The 15,087-nt window shown below is 45.2% G+C and overlaps 1 protein-coding gene across 1 annotated transcript in view; it reads right to left on the bottom strand.

Moving 5' to 3' along the window:
* Positions 1-15,087, bottom strand: part of TENM4 (teneurin transmembrane protein 4) — a 787,121-nt gene that overhangs the window by 126,629 nt on the left and 645,405 nt on the right. The window contains exon 16 of the mRNA XM_025357209.1: positions 1,689-1,874. Within this exon, the coding sequence (XP_025212994.1) occupies positions 1,689-1,874 (186 nt within the window). The remainder of the gene's footprint in view (positions 1-1,688; positions 1,875-15,087) is intronic.

Raw genomic sequence — 15,087 nt, forward strand, 5'->3', positions numbered from 1 at the left:
AGGGGTTTCCAGGACAATTGTAAGGGAGGATGACACCGACATAAAGAAGCCACTAAGGAGCACACAGTAAGATGACGCAGCACAACCTGCAATGGCTGCCGCAGTGGCTGCCATCGTGATGGAGTGGCTCTGTTGAGGGCGGGGGCTGGGCAGATTAGGTGACGGACTCCGAGTGCAACTGCCACAACACGGCACAGTCTCCAGGAGGGACAGGAGCAGGTGCCTCAGTAGAAAACCTGGACTTTGTCATGCAACGGCTGCAGAGCAAGCAGCTGGTAAGGAAAAATCAAGTGTCAAATTCCTGTTCTACCTCTTTGAAGTTCTGTGACCTTAAGCCTCAGATCCTCGAAAATGAGGAAATAATACATACTGCTTCACAGGGTAATTGTAAGGAGGATAAAATAATGCAGCTAAAGTTCTTAGCACAGCTCTCAGCATGTTGTGAATACTTAAAAATCAGAAGCCATTATTATTAATATTAATAAATGTAAGGTGCTCCACGACCAAAACCAGGGATGTTTCAGGGGCAGGGACCAAGGATATAACCTAATGTTAGGCTTCAAAACGAAAACAACGAAGACTAAAAAAAACCCTCAAGGGGTAAGAGGTAGCTCTGTTTCCTCAAAATTCCTCTGTCTCTCCAAAGCTGTGGGGCTTGTCTTCCAGTTTCTCTAAGACCCAAGAGGTCACTTTCTGAGCCAGAAAGGCACCTGGAATCCTGCCTTCTAAAGCCATGTGCTCACCATCTGATCACAGACCCTTCATTAAAAAAAACAAAAAACAAAAAACAAAAACGGAAGGGGAAGAAGTTAAAACACATATATATACACAAACCAGTTGATTCAATAAAGAGCTTTTGGTGAGTGCTCATTCCAGGATAATAAACCAAGCAAAACGTCAGGCTGAGTTTAAAATCAACAAAACCAGCAGGAAAGGCAGAAAGAAGGGAACGAAGTGATCAGTTTGTTTTCAGAGCCGCTTCAGCAGGAGCTGGTGCCGAGGAGCCCCCAAGGGAGGGGAAAGGAGACAAATGCAGACAGGATGGAAACTGAGGATGGGGGAAGATCCCAGGCCTAAGGGACTCCAGATGTGGCCTCAGGGCCTGTGGGGAGCTCTCCCCCAGGATTCCAGACCTCTTGCGGAATTCTGACCTAGGAGCCCAGGGGGCATGGAGGGCTCAGAATTAAGCCCCAGCCATCCTAGCAAGATAATGCATTGGATAATAATGGCTGCATGTACTGGGCACTCCACTGCATGCCAGCCTTTGCTAAGGTCTTCACATGTATTATTATCCCCATCTTACGAGTGATGAAACTGAGGCTCCAGAGTGTTGACGGGGCTTGCCCATAGCTGCTAAGAAGTGCTCATCTGCCTAATTCCTGAACACAGAGCTCCCTGACACAGAGCCACACTGCATTTAGCCTGGAAGGAGCTAAAGAGCAAGGTGTGCTAACCAGCTAACCAGGCCCTGGGAAATGGAAATTGGGAGTAATAAGGTTTAAAACACCAAATTGTGAGTTTAAATCTAACCGATGGCTAGGAAATGCCAGTCGTAATGCCTCCAGATGAAAGGACTTTCTTCCCCATCCCCACATGCGATGAGGGCCCAGGCTGGCCCTGAAATGCTCCGACACACAAAGGTGTCCTGCAGACCAGAGAAGGTACCCGGGGGCCTCGGCCCGCCATACCGATGGTGCAGTGTTCGCCATTCCAGCCAGGGCTGCACTCGCACTTGCCGTCGCGGCAGGTCCCGTGCTCCGCACAGCGCGGGTGGCAGGCCCGCTGGTCGCAGGCTGCCCCCATCCAGCCATCCTCGCAGCGGCAGGTGCCCCCTACACACACGCCGTGGCCGCCACAGTCGGCAGCACAGATCTCTGTGGGGAGGAGCAGAAGGAGGGAGGACACCAGGGCCAGGAGGGGAGGCAGTGGGAGGCAGTGGCCAGAGGGACAGGGGAGGGAGGAGAGAGAAAAACAACAAGTATTGAGCAAGTTATTATTGGAAACCAAAGTCACACTTGGCTACATACCTGGGCATCTGTGACAGATCGGGATTCCAGAGGTTCGGGAGACTAATCTCCGTGGACAATGACCCTCGGATGAGAACAATTCTCTGGGCAGAACCTGTCCTGTGCCTGTTTCCCCACCAAAAGAGGAGGGATTGTAGGGCTCTGCTCAATTTGCTTCTCCCTCTTGCCAGCCTGTCCCTGCCTTTGTGCTTGCCCGTTCCAAAGGGGACTGGCCTTCTGAACAGATGTCAGGAAAAGTCAAATGTAATTAAAAACCGGTTATGTGTGAAAACAAAGTATGGATGAGTCCCCGTCGCCAAATGAAGTGCTTGTGGTCTGGCTGGGCACGTGATGAGTTCTGGGGCCTGCATTTCATGACTGCCTGGACTCTGATTGAGGTTGGGGTGCGGGAGGGAGGCTGAACTCCAATCCCGTGAGTATTCTCTGGGTTGTTGTCCAAAACCTACAGTTTGTTCTGTACTTTTGCTGGGTTTATTCTCTTTCAGCTTCCTGCTTCCTCACCCCAACTCCAAGAACCATCTAAATGGGGTTTCAGATCCAAAGCAAACGGTTTGGAGGGGGGCCCTTCATAGCCAGAGTGGAGCTGCCCGCCCTTCACAAAAGTCCATCTGTGAGATGGTGCAAAACACACAGGGCCTGATTCACAAGCCCCTCAGGCTCCAGGTCAGCAACAGCTTCATGCTTACTGCAGGCGGAGGTGGTAAAGTCTTCCAAAATACAACTGCTCTTTAGGAAACAGGTTGAGCAACCACATCCACTGAAGCTCTCTGCCAGGGCTCTGATGGAGAGAGACTGACTTGATTCTCATGCCTCGTGGCCCAACATGCTTCAAATTCACATGAAAATCTCAACCCTTTTCATTTCTTTCAGACTAAATTAGCTGGCACCTCTGTCAAGGTGTATTTGCTCATCTCCCTTCCAAGCTGCACGCTTGGTTTAGAAGCTACTAATATCTTAGCTACTTTGAAAAAGAAAAGAAAACAAAATTAGGTCTCAGGGGATCAGACCTTCCTACCAACCTATAAGACAATGAATAAAATGTTTGAGAATTTAAAAAATAGTAACAGTTACCATGTACGTTGTGTTCCTGTGCCAGACATCCTGCCAAGCACATTACCTCAAAAGGGAGGTACTTATTATGTGCAGTAACACATCAGATTCTTCAGCCGTAAAGTGGGAAGGGATATCTCTGACCTGGAGCCAGGGACTTGGGTTCTATGCCAGGCTCAGGAGCTTCTAAGCTGTGTGACCTGGGGCAGGTCCCTTGACTTCGTTGAGCTACAGTTCCTGTCTGGAGAGTTCCTGATCCTGTCAGACAGTTCCTTGTCTGGAGAGTGTGAGCTGCATGATGCCACCTTGCAGCAGCCCTTTGCTGACCTAACTGGGCTCTGGAGAGCACCCAGTGAAGTGGATGACAAAAAGGCACGACAAAGATCAAGCAACCCAAGAAAGGTTTCCTGAATTGAGGTCAGCACAGTGAACTTTAGACAAGGAGCCTAGGAGGTTTGTGACATCTATGCCTGCTCAGCCACTGATCTACTGTGTGGCTTTGGGGAGGTCACTTCCTCTCTTCTGGGTGTCAGTTTCCTCATCTATTGCACTGGAACCTAATGGTACTTAAGATCCCTTCAGGCTGTAAGAATGTGGGATTCTATCACAGAGCACCCTCCCTGTTAGACAGGGTAATCTACCCCCAAGAACTGGCTGAAAAGTACTCCCTCCTCTGAGAAATCTCCTGTAATTCACCCTGTGGGTTATTCACTTGTTTCTTTCCTTCCCATTTTTACATGGTAGAGTGGTTTTCTGTTTCTGTGTCTGTCTTATCATCAGACTAGGAACCCAAGGCTGGTCTAATTCCTTTGATCACCTCTATCCCTGGTACCAAGCACAGATCCTGGTATAGAATAGACCTCTTATTAAGGTTCGTTGGATGATGGATGAATCATGGTATGCCTGAGGCTACAGGCGCCTGAGAATGGTAAACATTCATTCACCACACCCCACTTAGCCTGGCTGAAAAGTCCAGCCAGGCCCACCTGTCTGTTTCTCTCTAGCGACCTGCCTGTATGAGACGGTCCCGTGTGAGGACAGGGCTGCGGAGCTATGTCAAGCAGCCCCCTAGGATGTTGTTTAAGCTCTTTTCCTTTCTTGCTCACATAGACAACATTTGGTCTTGCCTCAAGATAAAGAATGACAATCTCCAGGCCCCAGGACATCCTAGGTCCTGTCTCTGTAATTCCCATTTCTTCTGCACAACACTGAAAGGGCAATGACTTCCTGGTGACTCTGGAGGCTGAGTCTGGGGTCAGGGCTGGAACTTTCCCTTGAGGGCCCTGGGAGAGATGAAAAATCAACTTAGTATTTGTTTGAGTTTACTCAGCACTTTTTTCCAGGTGGTGGTTTATGGTGTGAAAGTAAACAGCAGAAAGCATACTATTCACTGAGGTGTGAGCCAGGAGAGGGGCAGGCTGCTGGGGCCAAAGCCATGGTGTCTTCAGGCAGCAGACAACATGGAGCCCATCAGGGACCAAGAGAAGAGGCAGGCTTTTCCCCACAATCAACTTCCAGACTTCATGTCTTAGCTAAAACGTACTTCATTGCTTTGTTAAGTCACCTGGAAACAGTATGGACGAAAGATAGTAAGACTTGGAATCAGATGTGATTCCAGATCTCAGTTCTGCTAGCTCTACGACCTACTCAATAGCTGTAAGCTTCCTTTTCTTCCTCTGCAAAGTGGCGATGATGAGGGCAACCACTTCAGAGGCTTCTTCCTACCTTATATATAGTAGGTATTGATAAATTCATACTAATTCATGTATTCTTCTAATAATATCCACACATGCCTACTATACGCCAGAGACTGTACCTGGTGCTAGAAATACAGAGGTCAATAAGATATAATCTCTGCCCACCAAGAGATCACAGTCCAGATAAAGCACAAACTAGTACTGGCATTCAAAAGATTATCCAAATAACCTACAGCTATGACTCATGCCTGCACCTTTTTTCTACGTACAATGAATTAAAGAACACGGTACTTAGGATCAGACAGGTCTGATCTACCCATGGCTTTGCCACTTACTGGCTGGGCAATCTGCAAGCTGCCAATTATGTAATTCATTGAACCTTGCTTTCCATTTCTGTAAAATGGGGTTAATAATTCCCACTTCACCAGTTTGATAGGGTTGGTGTTAGATCAAATGAGGTAATATGTGGGAAAGCCACTTTTTGTTTAACTATTGCTCACATCAAGTTTTACAGTTTGCAAAGCACTCTTCATGGACAATTTCTCATTGAACTACAACAACAAGGCTGTGAGAATGCCTGGCTATTATCCTTCTTGGTGGTGTGGATACTGAGGCCAGATAGCATGAAGACATTCTACAAGGGCATGTGATCCTCTAGTGTCTTTCACTGTTTTGACAACCCTTGGAACAGTACTTCAAGGCAAGCATTTTACAGATAAGGAAATGAAGCCTCAGAACAGGCAAAGAATGCAGACCTGTCATGGGTGGGCTTCCGCTTGAGGAAAACTCTCAGCTTTTCCAGCAGATCCCCACCTCCTGCCACTTCTGGCCCTGCTTATCCTTTGTTATATCCAAGTCAGACCCTGATATATGTGAGATGAAATGAGATCCTCTACACAGAGTTTCCCAGGCACTTAGTCTTACCCTTCCCATCTGGAGACTATGGCTCTGTCCATCCAAACACTCCACTTCCTTGCCAGTTTACACTAGATGTGCTCTCCTGGCATGAAGTTAAAGTGGCCTGGTGACTGGGCACCCCTCCACCAGCCCTTTACAAGCTGGGTTGTGAGCTCTTACACGTTTTAATGGAAGGGGCCTGAGCAGGGCGACCTCGATGTTTATGGGGTGCTAACTGACGGTAACACAGCCTGGGAGCTCTCGGGTTCTCTGCAGATAGGCCCATCTGACTGAGTGGAGAGACCCACAGACTCAAGATGAGAGTAGAAACTTGTGATGCTACTTTATCATTTGGCCTCAAGTCATGGTCCCTATAGTTTCTTTTTTTCAAATACCTTGAAACAAAAGGAACTGTTTTATTTTTCCTTCTCAGATTCTGCTTTGACATTAAAGCAGATATAATTTGACAGCTCATATGTCTTTTACATAACGTAAGTGGTCCTTTGTGAAATGTGGGTTATGGCTCCTCTCCTAGTCACAGGTTCCCTTATGTAAAAGGGAATGACATCAACTACTATACTTTGGAGGATTGTTGTAGGAATTACTTTCATTTGGTTGATTTCTTGGATGCTCCCTGTGTGCAAGTCCCACAGTGGGCACTGGAGATCCCATGGTGATTATGACAGGCATGAATTTTTTCCTGACCTCAAAGAGTTTACATTCTAGCATGGCAGACAGATATAACCTAAATCAATTTAGCATGAATGAAAGTATAGCTTCTAATATAGTGCCTGGCACATATTCAAGATATCATAAAGACACACATTTTTATAAGAAAGGAAATGAAATGTAGTGGCAAGTACACTAGACTAAACTTAGAAGATCAGATGTGAATTCTGACTTTCACAACATACCCAATAACAAGGGAGGGTTTGAGAAATGCTAGTTGGCTTTCACATGACCAACATCAGAGCTTTCTGAATTAATGTTGGAGGGCTGGGGACTGGGAGGAATCTTTTGAAGTACTAGAAGTACACAGCCATAGGGTAGACTTGGGTTCAGATTCTGACTCCCCAATTTCCTAGCTGTGGGTCCTTGGGGAACTTAATCTCTCTGAGACATAATTCTTTACCCCTAAAATGAAGAGAGTAATAATGGTCCCCCTCTAGGATGAGTGGTGACAACTGAAGGAAATAGTTTACATTAAAAGCTGTATGTACACTATGCTGTGTATATGACTGATGAGGACCTAAGATGATTCCATCAGCACAGCTCCAGGTCACCCAGCAGAGGAACATGTTCCTAAAGAATGAAACATTTGCTTTTCTAGTAGTAGTCTCAAACTTTGGGGCTACTAGTAGAAAAGCATGTTCTTCCTCTGGTCACCTAGCATGGCATCATCAGCCAAGAGTATCAAAACCAAGGTAGAAGCCATTTGTATTTGTAGCCTGGACTTCCTCTCAAAATCAGGGGAAAATCTCCAACTGTCCTAAAATTCCTATTCCAAGCTTACAGAGCTCTTGACTGAACTGTACAGGCCCTTGGAGATGAACCTAGCCACACGTGAACTCTTCCTCTATAGAAAGTCAAACCCATAGCACCACACTTTCCCTACCCCACCTCTTCCCTGCCTCACCCGTGCACTGTCTTCTCTCTAGATTGGAAGCCCACCTGATGGGAAGGTCCAATGTGGTTCCCTGGCACTAGTACCAGGTGTGGCCCAGCATGGCTTTCAACAAATGTTTGCTGAAAGAATAGATGAATGAAAAAAGCTTCAGTGGAAGAGGTGGATGTCAGTTGATGTGACTCTATCTCAGTGCCATGTTGTATACAAGTTATTTTGTTAAATATATTCACGTAGAGGTTCAGTGTCCTTTGTGCCTAAGCTTCTTAGAAACTCATTTTCTCCAATCTCTATGTGTGAACTCTGTAATTTAAAACAATGCCTTGGTCCTTACACCCACAGACACATCTTCTTCATGCTAATGCCCAAGTCACACCTGTTCTCTTTCTATGATGTGGAAGGGGGTGAACACACGAAGAAGAGGCAAAAGGGTAGGGAAAAGGCTCTTGGTTAATTAAGCCAAAAAATGTATATGTACAGGAAAAGCTGCCCCAGGCTCCTCTCATTAGATGTTAATCCCCGTGCAAGCCCAGATGAAGCCTGGGACCTATTGCAGCTACGTTTTAATTTGTCTGGACTTACTTTACAATCCTGTTCATTAAAATAGCTAGTAGGGGAATCTGTGCCTTTCTCCTAAAGGGAGAGATTTATGCATAATTTTCCCATAAAATTTCTTCTACTTGGAAAGATGCTCAAAATTGATACAAGTAAGGGATAGAAGGGCCCCCACCCAAAGATCTGCACACCTTCCTGCTAAGCAAGGAACAGGTGCAAATGAAGCTGTTTCTAAAATTCCAGTCATGTGGAAACAGAGTCTTGGCCCCCTGGGACCTCCTGGGAAGTCCTTTCATAAGTCTGCATTTAGCACTAGAAGAGATAAGTACAATTGTTCTATTTTGCTGAGGACCTGAGATTCCAAGAGTGAACTTAAGAAATTTTAAAAGATGGTTAATTTTAAATGATTCCTGACATGATTTTTTGTTTTATCACTAGCTCATCTGAGTTACTGCATAACTGGGGGAGTTTATCAGAAATTCTGGCATACTTAGAGTCCAATAGTCAGCATTTGAGGCAAAAATAAGAAAATGAAGTACCTTCAATGTTCCAGAACTGTAACCGTTGTTGTTGGAACACAAATATTAACTCATTAAATTCTCACAATAGTCCTGCAATGATTCTTTCACTCCCATATCATAGTTGAGGAAACAGCTTGAGCTAGAAATGAAAGGTCACTGTGATTCACATGGTTTTTGACCTATGAGTTGTGGAATCAGGTTTAGACAATACCTCAGATGCCATATGAGTGTATCCTCCGATTGCTAATTACATCTTAGATCATAGCCCCAGCTAGACTCTAAGATCTCTGGAATCAGTGTTTGAGTTTCCTTTCTCACCTCAACCCAGTGCTGACTGTATTAAGCACTTTTCCTTTTGTTTGTCTGTTTATCTGTCTGTTCATCCTCCATTCATCTGTCTGCTCATCCATCAGTCCAACTATCTGTCCATCCACCCAAATGTGTAATCACCTAACCAGCTGTGTGTCACCAGGCCATCTAAGTGTCCCAACTATTTCATGTTTATGTGCTAGAAAGCATCAGGGAAAGAAGAGGTTGAAGATACTGGAGGGAGCAAGGGGATAATCAACTGAGGTGCCTTTCAAGAGGTAGAGAGGACTGTTTCTGAAGTACAATCAGAGGGATGGGCATAGTGGGTACTTCACCCTCTGGGTAGAGGGATCAGAGAGTCATGTGGGACACAGGCTGTATGGGGAGCAGGCAGGATAACGGGGCTGCACTGAGCTACTGGCCTCAGCGTTCTCAGTGAGGTAGGAGGCAGGAACCTCCCTGGAGCACGGTGCTGGTGAATAGATGTGGACGTTTGAAAGAGCCCCTTTGGCGAATGAGAGTGAGAACTCACAAAGTACAAGAACTGCAGCTGGGAGGGCCCAGGAGAGGCTAAAGATCATGAGCATGATGTGATTTGGCTTAGTGGCATTCAGAAGCCCAGCTGTGAGATCAGAAATGGTGAATGGTTAAAATGATCCTGGGTTTTGCAAGGTGGATGTGGAATAAAGGCACAGAGACCAGGGGAGCTGTGAGTGAAGGTCCAGGGGAAGAGCAGAAAATGAAGAAGGAGATCAAGCCAGGAGAGAGCTGGCACTGGGCAGGAAGTGGCCTGGTTCTGGCCAGGAGATTTCCTTTAGGTGGACTAGAGTCAAGGCAGAAAAAGCGCAAGAACAGAAAACCAAACACCGCATGTTCTCACTCATAGGTGGGAACTGAACAATGAGATCACTTGGACTCGGGAAGGGGAACATCATACACCAGGGCCTACCATGGGGAGGGGAGAGGGGGGAGGGATTGCATTGGGAGTTATACCTGATGTAAATGATGAGTAGATGGGTGCTGACGAGTTGATGGGTGCAGCACGCCAACATGGCACAAGTATACATATGTAACAAACCTGCACATTATCCACATGTACCCTAGAACTTAAAGTATAACAAAAAAAATAAAAAAATAAAATAAAAAGAAAAGCTTTGGGCTAGGACAGACTTGAGATTTAATGTACTGTGCTCCATGAGCCAGACTTTGAGGGGAACTTTCAAGTTATTTGGATTTACGTTTGTAAATGCATTTATATATTTTCCCAATATTGGTGATATATTTAAAAATAAAACAGAGAAATCAGCAAATAAAAAAAAAAAGGAAAGAAAAAGAGGAAAACTAGAGGAGCAGGCTTTATGGTCAGAAGAGAATTCTCTAGATGGGAAAACTAGGGCCTATCTAGGCAGTACCTTATCCTATGCCACACAGTGACGTGCATGTCAGTACTTGAGTAGGAACTTGCTGGCTACCTTGGGAAACAGTCAATGTAAGGGTGCAGCTGGACAAGTAGCTGCCAGAGGGTGGTCGCTGCACTCTTTGGCCCTCTTCTGTGCTTCTGCCTGTGCCATTTCCATAGTCTGGGCTCCTTTACCGTGATCTTCATGTGTTCAAATCTAAATGTGCTTTGAGTTCTGGCTCCAGTGCCACCTCCTCCTTGAAGTCCCCTCCTGGCCACTGGAAGGAGTTTCACCTTCTGCCTTCCCAAAGCACTTTTATGTGGATCTTCTTTTCTCAGGGTTATTAGTCTACCTGAGTTGTCTAGAGAACCCTGCCATCATCAAATTAATCTCTGCATTCCCCTGTGAGTCTTACACAGGAAACATGTCTTCTGACTGTATCTGTATTGCCAGATTCCAGTGGTAGAGGACAGAGTGCTCCACGTAACTGTTCAAGATTCTGTGATTTTTCACAGAGCAGAGGCTTGGAATCAGGTAACTGCCTGCTCTGCTACTTCCTAGCTATGTGAAACAAATACTGCATCGCTTTGAGCCTTATTTTTGTCATTTATAAAATGGTCATAATGATGTCTATCTAACAGAGTTTTGAAACAGATTTACAAATATACTGAGCATCTACTCTGTGCCAGATATGCTTAGGGGCTGAGGATACGAGATTATATGAAATTACTCATATCCACAAGAAACTCAAGTCTGCCTATGTGTGTAAATGAGCACAATGCCAGTCACCATGCCCAGCACACAGTAGGCTAATTAAAAGTTAACTTTTTCTCCCGCAGACCAGATCTCCCTATATTTTGTACAAATTAGCATTCTGAAGGTATGGCACTCACACTGTCTCCCTCCCTCCCTCACTAAGTTGGACAGATGCCTTTTAGTCTCAGTGCAGGTTTCAGGAAGAAGCCAGCAGGGGAAGAAGGTACAGGAAAGGAACCTCTGACTTCCTTACAGTAATTAGTCTCCTTTCGACACTGAGGCCAAACCCAAGCTACTCTCCTGTGCTTTTCAACTTCCCTCCCCATCACCCGAGAGTCAGAGCTGCTTCAAGCCATGGCTCTGTTCCACGGATCGAGATGGCAGAAAGTTAATGAGCCTTGGAAACCACACGGCCTTTCACCTCATTCAAGGAGCTTGGAGAGCTTTCAAACCAAGCAGAAAAGTGGATTCCAGTATGTGGGTGCAGAGCAGGTCTCCACATCTATTCCCCCAGGACTAGATTTTCAAGTCTTTACAAAGCACCTACCACAGGAAGCAGTAAGCCACTGCTACTCCTCTTAATTGGAGAATATCTGGCTTCCTGATTAGAGGAGTTCAAACCTAGCTTGGAGGAGGCCTCCAAATAGGAGCTGACTTTGCAGAAGGATAACAAGTCAGGAAAGAACCAGTGAGCAAGGAAGCCAAATAATGTGACTTGGATGTGTATTTTCAGCCAGGACTGGAACACAACCAGATCCCCACTAAAAGGTCCCAGCTGGGTGAAACGAAGAGACAGCTGATGTCACACTCTCTTCCCAACAATCTCTGACCCTAATAACCTTTTGTAAAAGGCTCATTTCTCCACTCAGTCGTAAGCTCATCTATCTAACTCTTTCCTGGACACTTCCACCTGGCTGTCCCCCAGGAACCTCCAACTGTACGCTGACAATAGAGTAGGTTTCTAAAACCAAACCTGACCTTGTCACACCTCCACCTGAAACTTCTCAGTGGCTCCCAAAGACAGAAAAAACCTAAACTCCTTCAAGATTATTCATGCTGGCTTCCCTCACCTTTTCCCCCTCTTACTACTGCCACAAACATCCTAAGCTAAGCCACTTCAAGCTACTCATCTTTCCTAGAAAATGTCCTGATCTCCCATCTTAGTATATGTTGCAAATCTTTGACTTCTACAATTGGCTGCTGCAAGTTGCTTGCCTCTTCCTTTTATCGCTACCTACTCGTATCTAACCTCCAACACCACCTTAAATTCCACTTCCTCCAAGAAGCTTCCCTGACCATCGGTTGAGAGCAATTACTCTTTTTCTGAAACCCTTGTAGTAATATTAGTACACTAAAGTCATGATCCAATTTACATGGTTCCTCTGGCAGTGTTACTGAATGAAGTGCTATCCAAAACCTGATATCTGATTTACTGGCAGTTTCGGCACAAACCTTGGTAATAACCAATGGCAGAGTTGTGCAGGGGATAAACACGGGCTCTGAAGCCAGAGAAACCTGGAAGTGAATCATCGTTTTCTCAGAGTGTCTTTGAGCAAGTCACCCGAGTTCTCCGGACCCTGGTTTCCTGGGAGTAACACCATCTGCAATGTCAGAGGTTAATGTATTTGCTGCTTGAATAAATAATGAAGCACATACATGAAGGAGCTCTGTAAAATATAAAATTTCCATTGAAAGAACAGGGTTTTTTAGATTACAAGTTATAATAACAGCAGTTTGATTCAGGAAGACAACTAGAGATTTTGTACAAGATATCAGCTTGGGCATCCAAATAAAAACTTCATTCTGAAGCCCAATTTCAGGAGGGCTTATATTTGCATACTGAAGAGATCCAATTCTGACAGAAAACGTTCCAGGGCTGTCAGGGGAAATTCTACTAAATTACAAATCTGCCAGCTCTTGGTTTAGCAACCTTCAACTCTGGCAGTATTTAGCAGCATGCTTGTCTGGGCCCAATTTTCCAGTCTTTGATTAAATGTTAGGAACTGACCATCTCATTGTGTCTAAACCTCCACACTACCTCCCAGGCAACTGGTAGGCTCTTCCATGCCTCCCTCTGACACTTCCCTTCCTCTCTATGCCAGTGTCAATCTCCTCGATATTTATTATTCTGAACTTTGATTTTAGGCTGTCACTCGCTGTTGTGAAGGGGTACAGGAAATGTCAAGTTTCAATGGCTATTATTCCTCCGGAGAAATTCTAACCTTGAGTTTCCCCTCCTATAACATACCTATACAGAAATAGCCTAGCTTGATTGTTTCCTTTTGATGTTTAATTGGATGTCGGTGCTGTGCTTTCTGGGCTGAGAAGCTAATGCTTCTCAGAGAAGGAACAATTCCAGGTACACAAATGAGACTTGTAACAGTGGAGAATGCTCAATGCTGAATCTAATTTTCTCTCCCATCCATGAACATAAGACAATTTCTCTGGCATTAAAGCATCTCACTCAGTCTTTCTGTCATTAATAAGAATTAAATTCTGTTCCCTCAAATTTAAATGTAATTATATTTTGCCTCGTAAATAAAATTGAATTTAGCTCTAATGCAACTGCTATGTTTAGAGCTTTAATTATTTTAACCCGGTTGCTACTTTAAGCTTATTTTTGTGAAAGCATTGAGTTTATTTTGCTGTCAATTGTGACTTCATTTGATAACAGGGCTTTTAAGCACCATATCCGTCTAGTCATTATTGTTACTATTTATGCTTTGTGATTCTCTTTCCCTTTGGGAAGGGAGGAGATTAATAGAGACTAAACTGAAAGCTTAGAGGATCTGAGTGTGAATTCTGGACGGTCCCGCTCCGTTAAGGTAGAATCTAGGCCAGATTGAGTTGAGAGAGCCAAAGAGAGAGACCTGATGTGGAGTCTGAAAAGGAAACCTTCAATGTTCATTGACAATTATTTTAAACCAAGATTTTCGGCGCGGCATTCAGCGGGCTCCGAGGTTTGGATCCTGCCTACTCTGGCCTTCTTTTCTGCCACCCACCCCTGCAGCTCCTATCTCCAGCCGGAATGAGGCGTGACTGTCTAGCCAACCATGCATGCTCTCTACTTGTGCACATGCTGTTCCCTCGGCCTGCGCTGCCCTCTCCTCCTTGGCCACCAGGGGGCCTCCCTTCAGTCCCCTTTCAGGGTCTGACTCACAAGTCTCTGGCTAGTGACAACCTTCTCCGGTTCCTCTCCCATCCCATTACTGGCCTAGTTCACTGCTTCTGCTTTTGTGCTCCCAAACCCTACCATACACACATCCATCAGAGCTCCGCTCATGCTGAATAATTAGGCGTCTCATTTCCTGACCAGGCTGTGGGGCTATCTGATCCTCAGTGCCTAAAACAGTGAATGCCCAGCACACGGGAGAGGCCGGAAAGATTCAGTGAATGAATGCAGTGAATGTGTCAGTGTGGGAGCAGGTATGGAGCTACTGTGGGGTGCTGTCTCTGAGGAGGTTGTGCTCTTCTCTGGAATGGACCTCAGGAAGCTCGTCATGCTGAGAGGAGGCTGACCCTAACTCCCTTGTGCTGTGGGCCACTGACCTAGTTGTTTCGGGATAAATGTGTCAGCTTTTATCTGACTCTTCATCTAGATAATGATCTAGATAACGCCTCTTCATCTAGTGTCAATGACCAGTGTTGGGGACTGGGGAAAGGGGATGGTAGAGAGACTCAGAAACTGCAAGGAAACTGCACCTCTGAGAGAGCAAGCGAGTTGTTTAAGGTTACACAGATTCATATCCAGGCCTTCTGGCTCCAAACCTTCATTGTACAAACTGTCCAAAGAATTAAATTTGTTAGAGTCTAAGGACTGTTTGGATAATTTAAATCTAATCATGCATTCTAAAACTATATACAACTACTTCATTTATTGACTGCTTACTGAATGCAGCCACCATATACATGTTAAATCTGATTTGGAAAACAACCCTGCAAGGCAGGTGTCATTAGCCATAGTCTATGCTTAAGCTGAGTCTTGAAAATCTAGCCTGGTCCTACTCCAAATTTCTTGCAATTCTTGCTGACAGCACATGTTACCTCCAAACCTATGCCACTGAATCTCTAAAACATCTTCACCTGTTATTCCATGAAACTCAATTGCAATCAAATGATAAGAATCATAAACCCACAGCATGAGCATTTTACAGGCAAAATCTCTGCCATGTACTGCTTCTGTGAGCCAGCAACCCTAAGGAATAAAATATAGTGAGAGGGCCCTCTCAAATAAAAGTCATTTATGAGAGA

This window comes from Theropithecus gelada, chromosome 14 (genome assembly GCF_003255815.1).
Source record: "Theropithecus gelada isolate Dixy chromosome 14, Tgel_1.0, whole genome shotgun sequence".
NCBI classification, from domain to species: domain Eukaryota; kingdom Metazoa; phylum Chordata; class Mammalia; order Primates; family Cercopithecidae; genus Theropithecus; species Theropithecus gelada.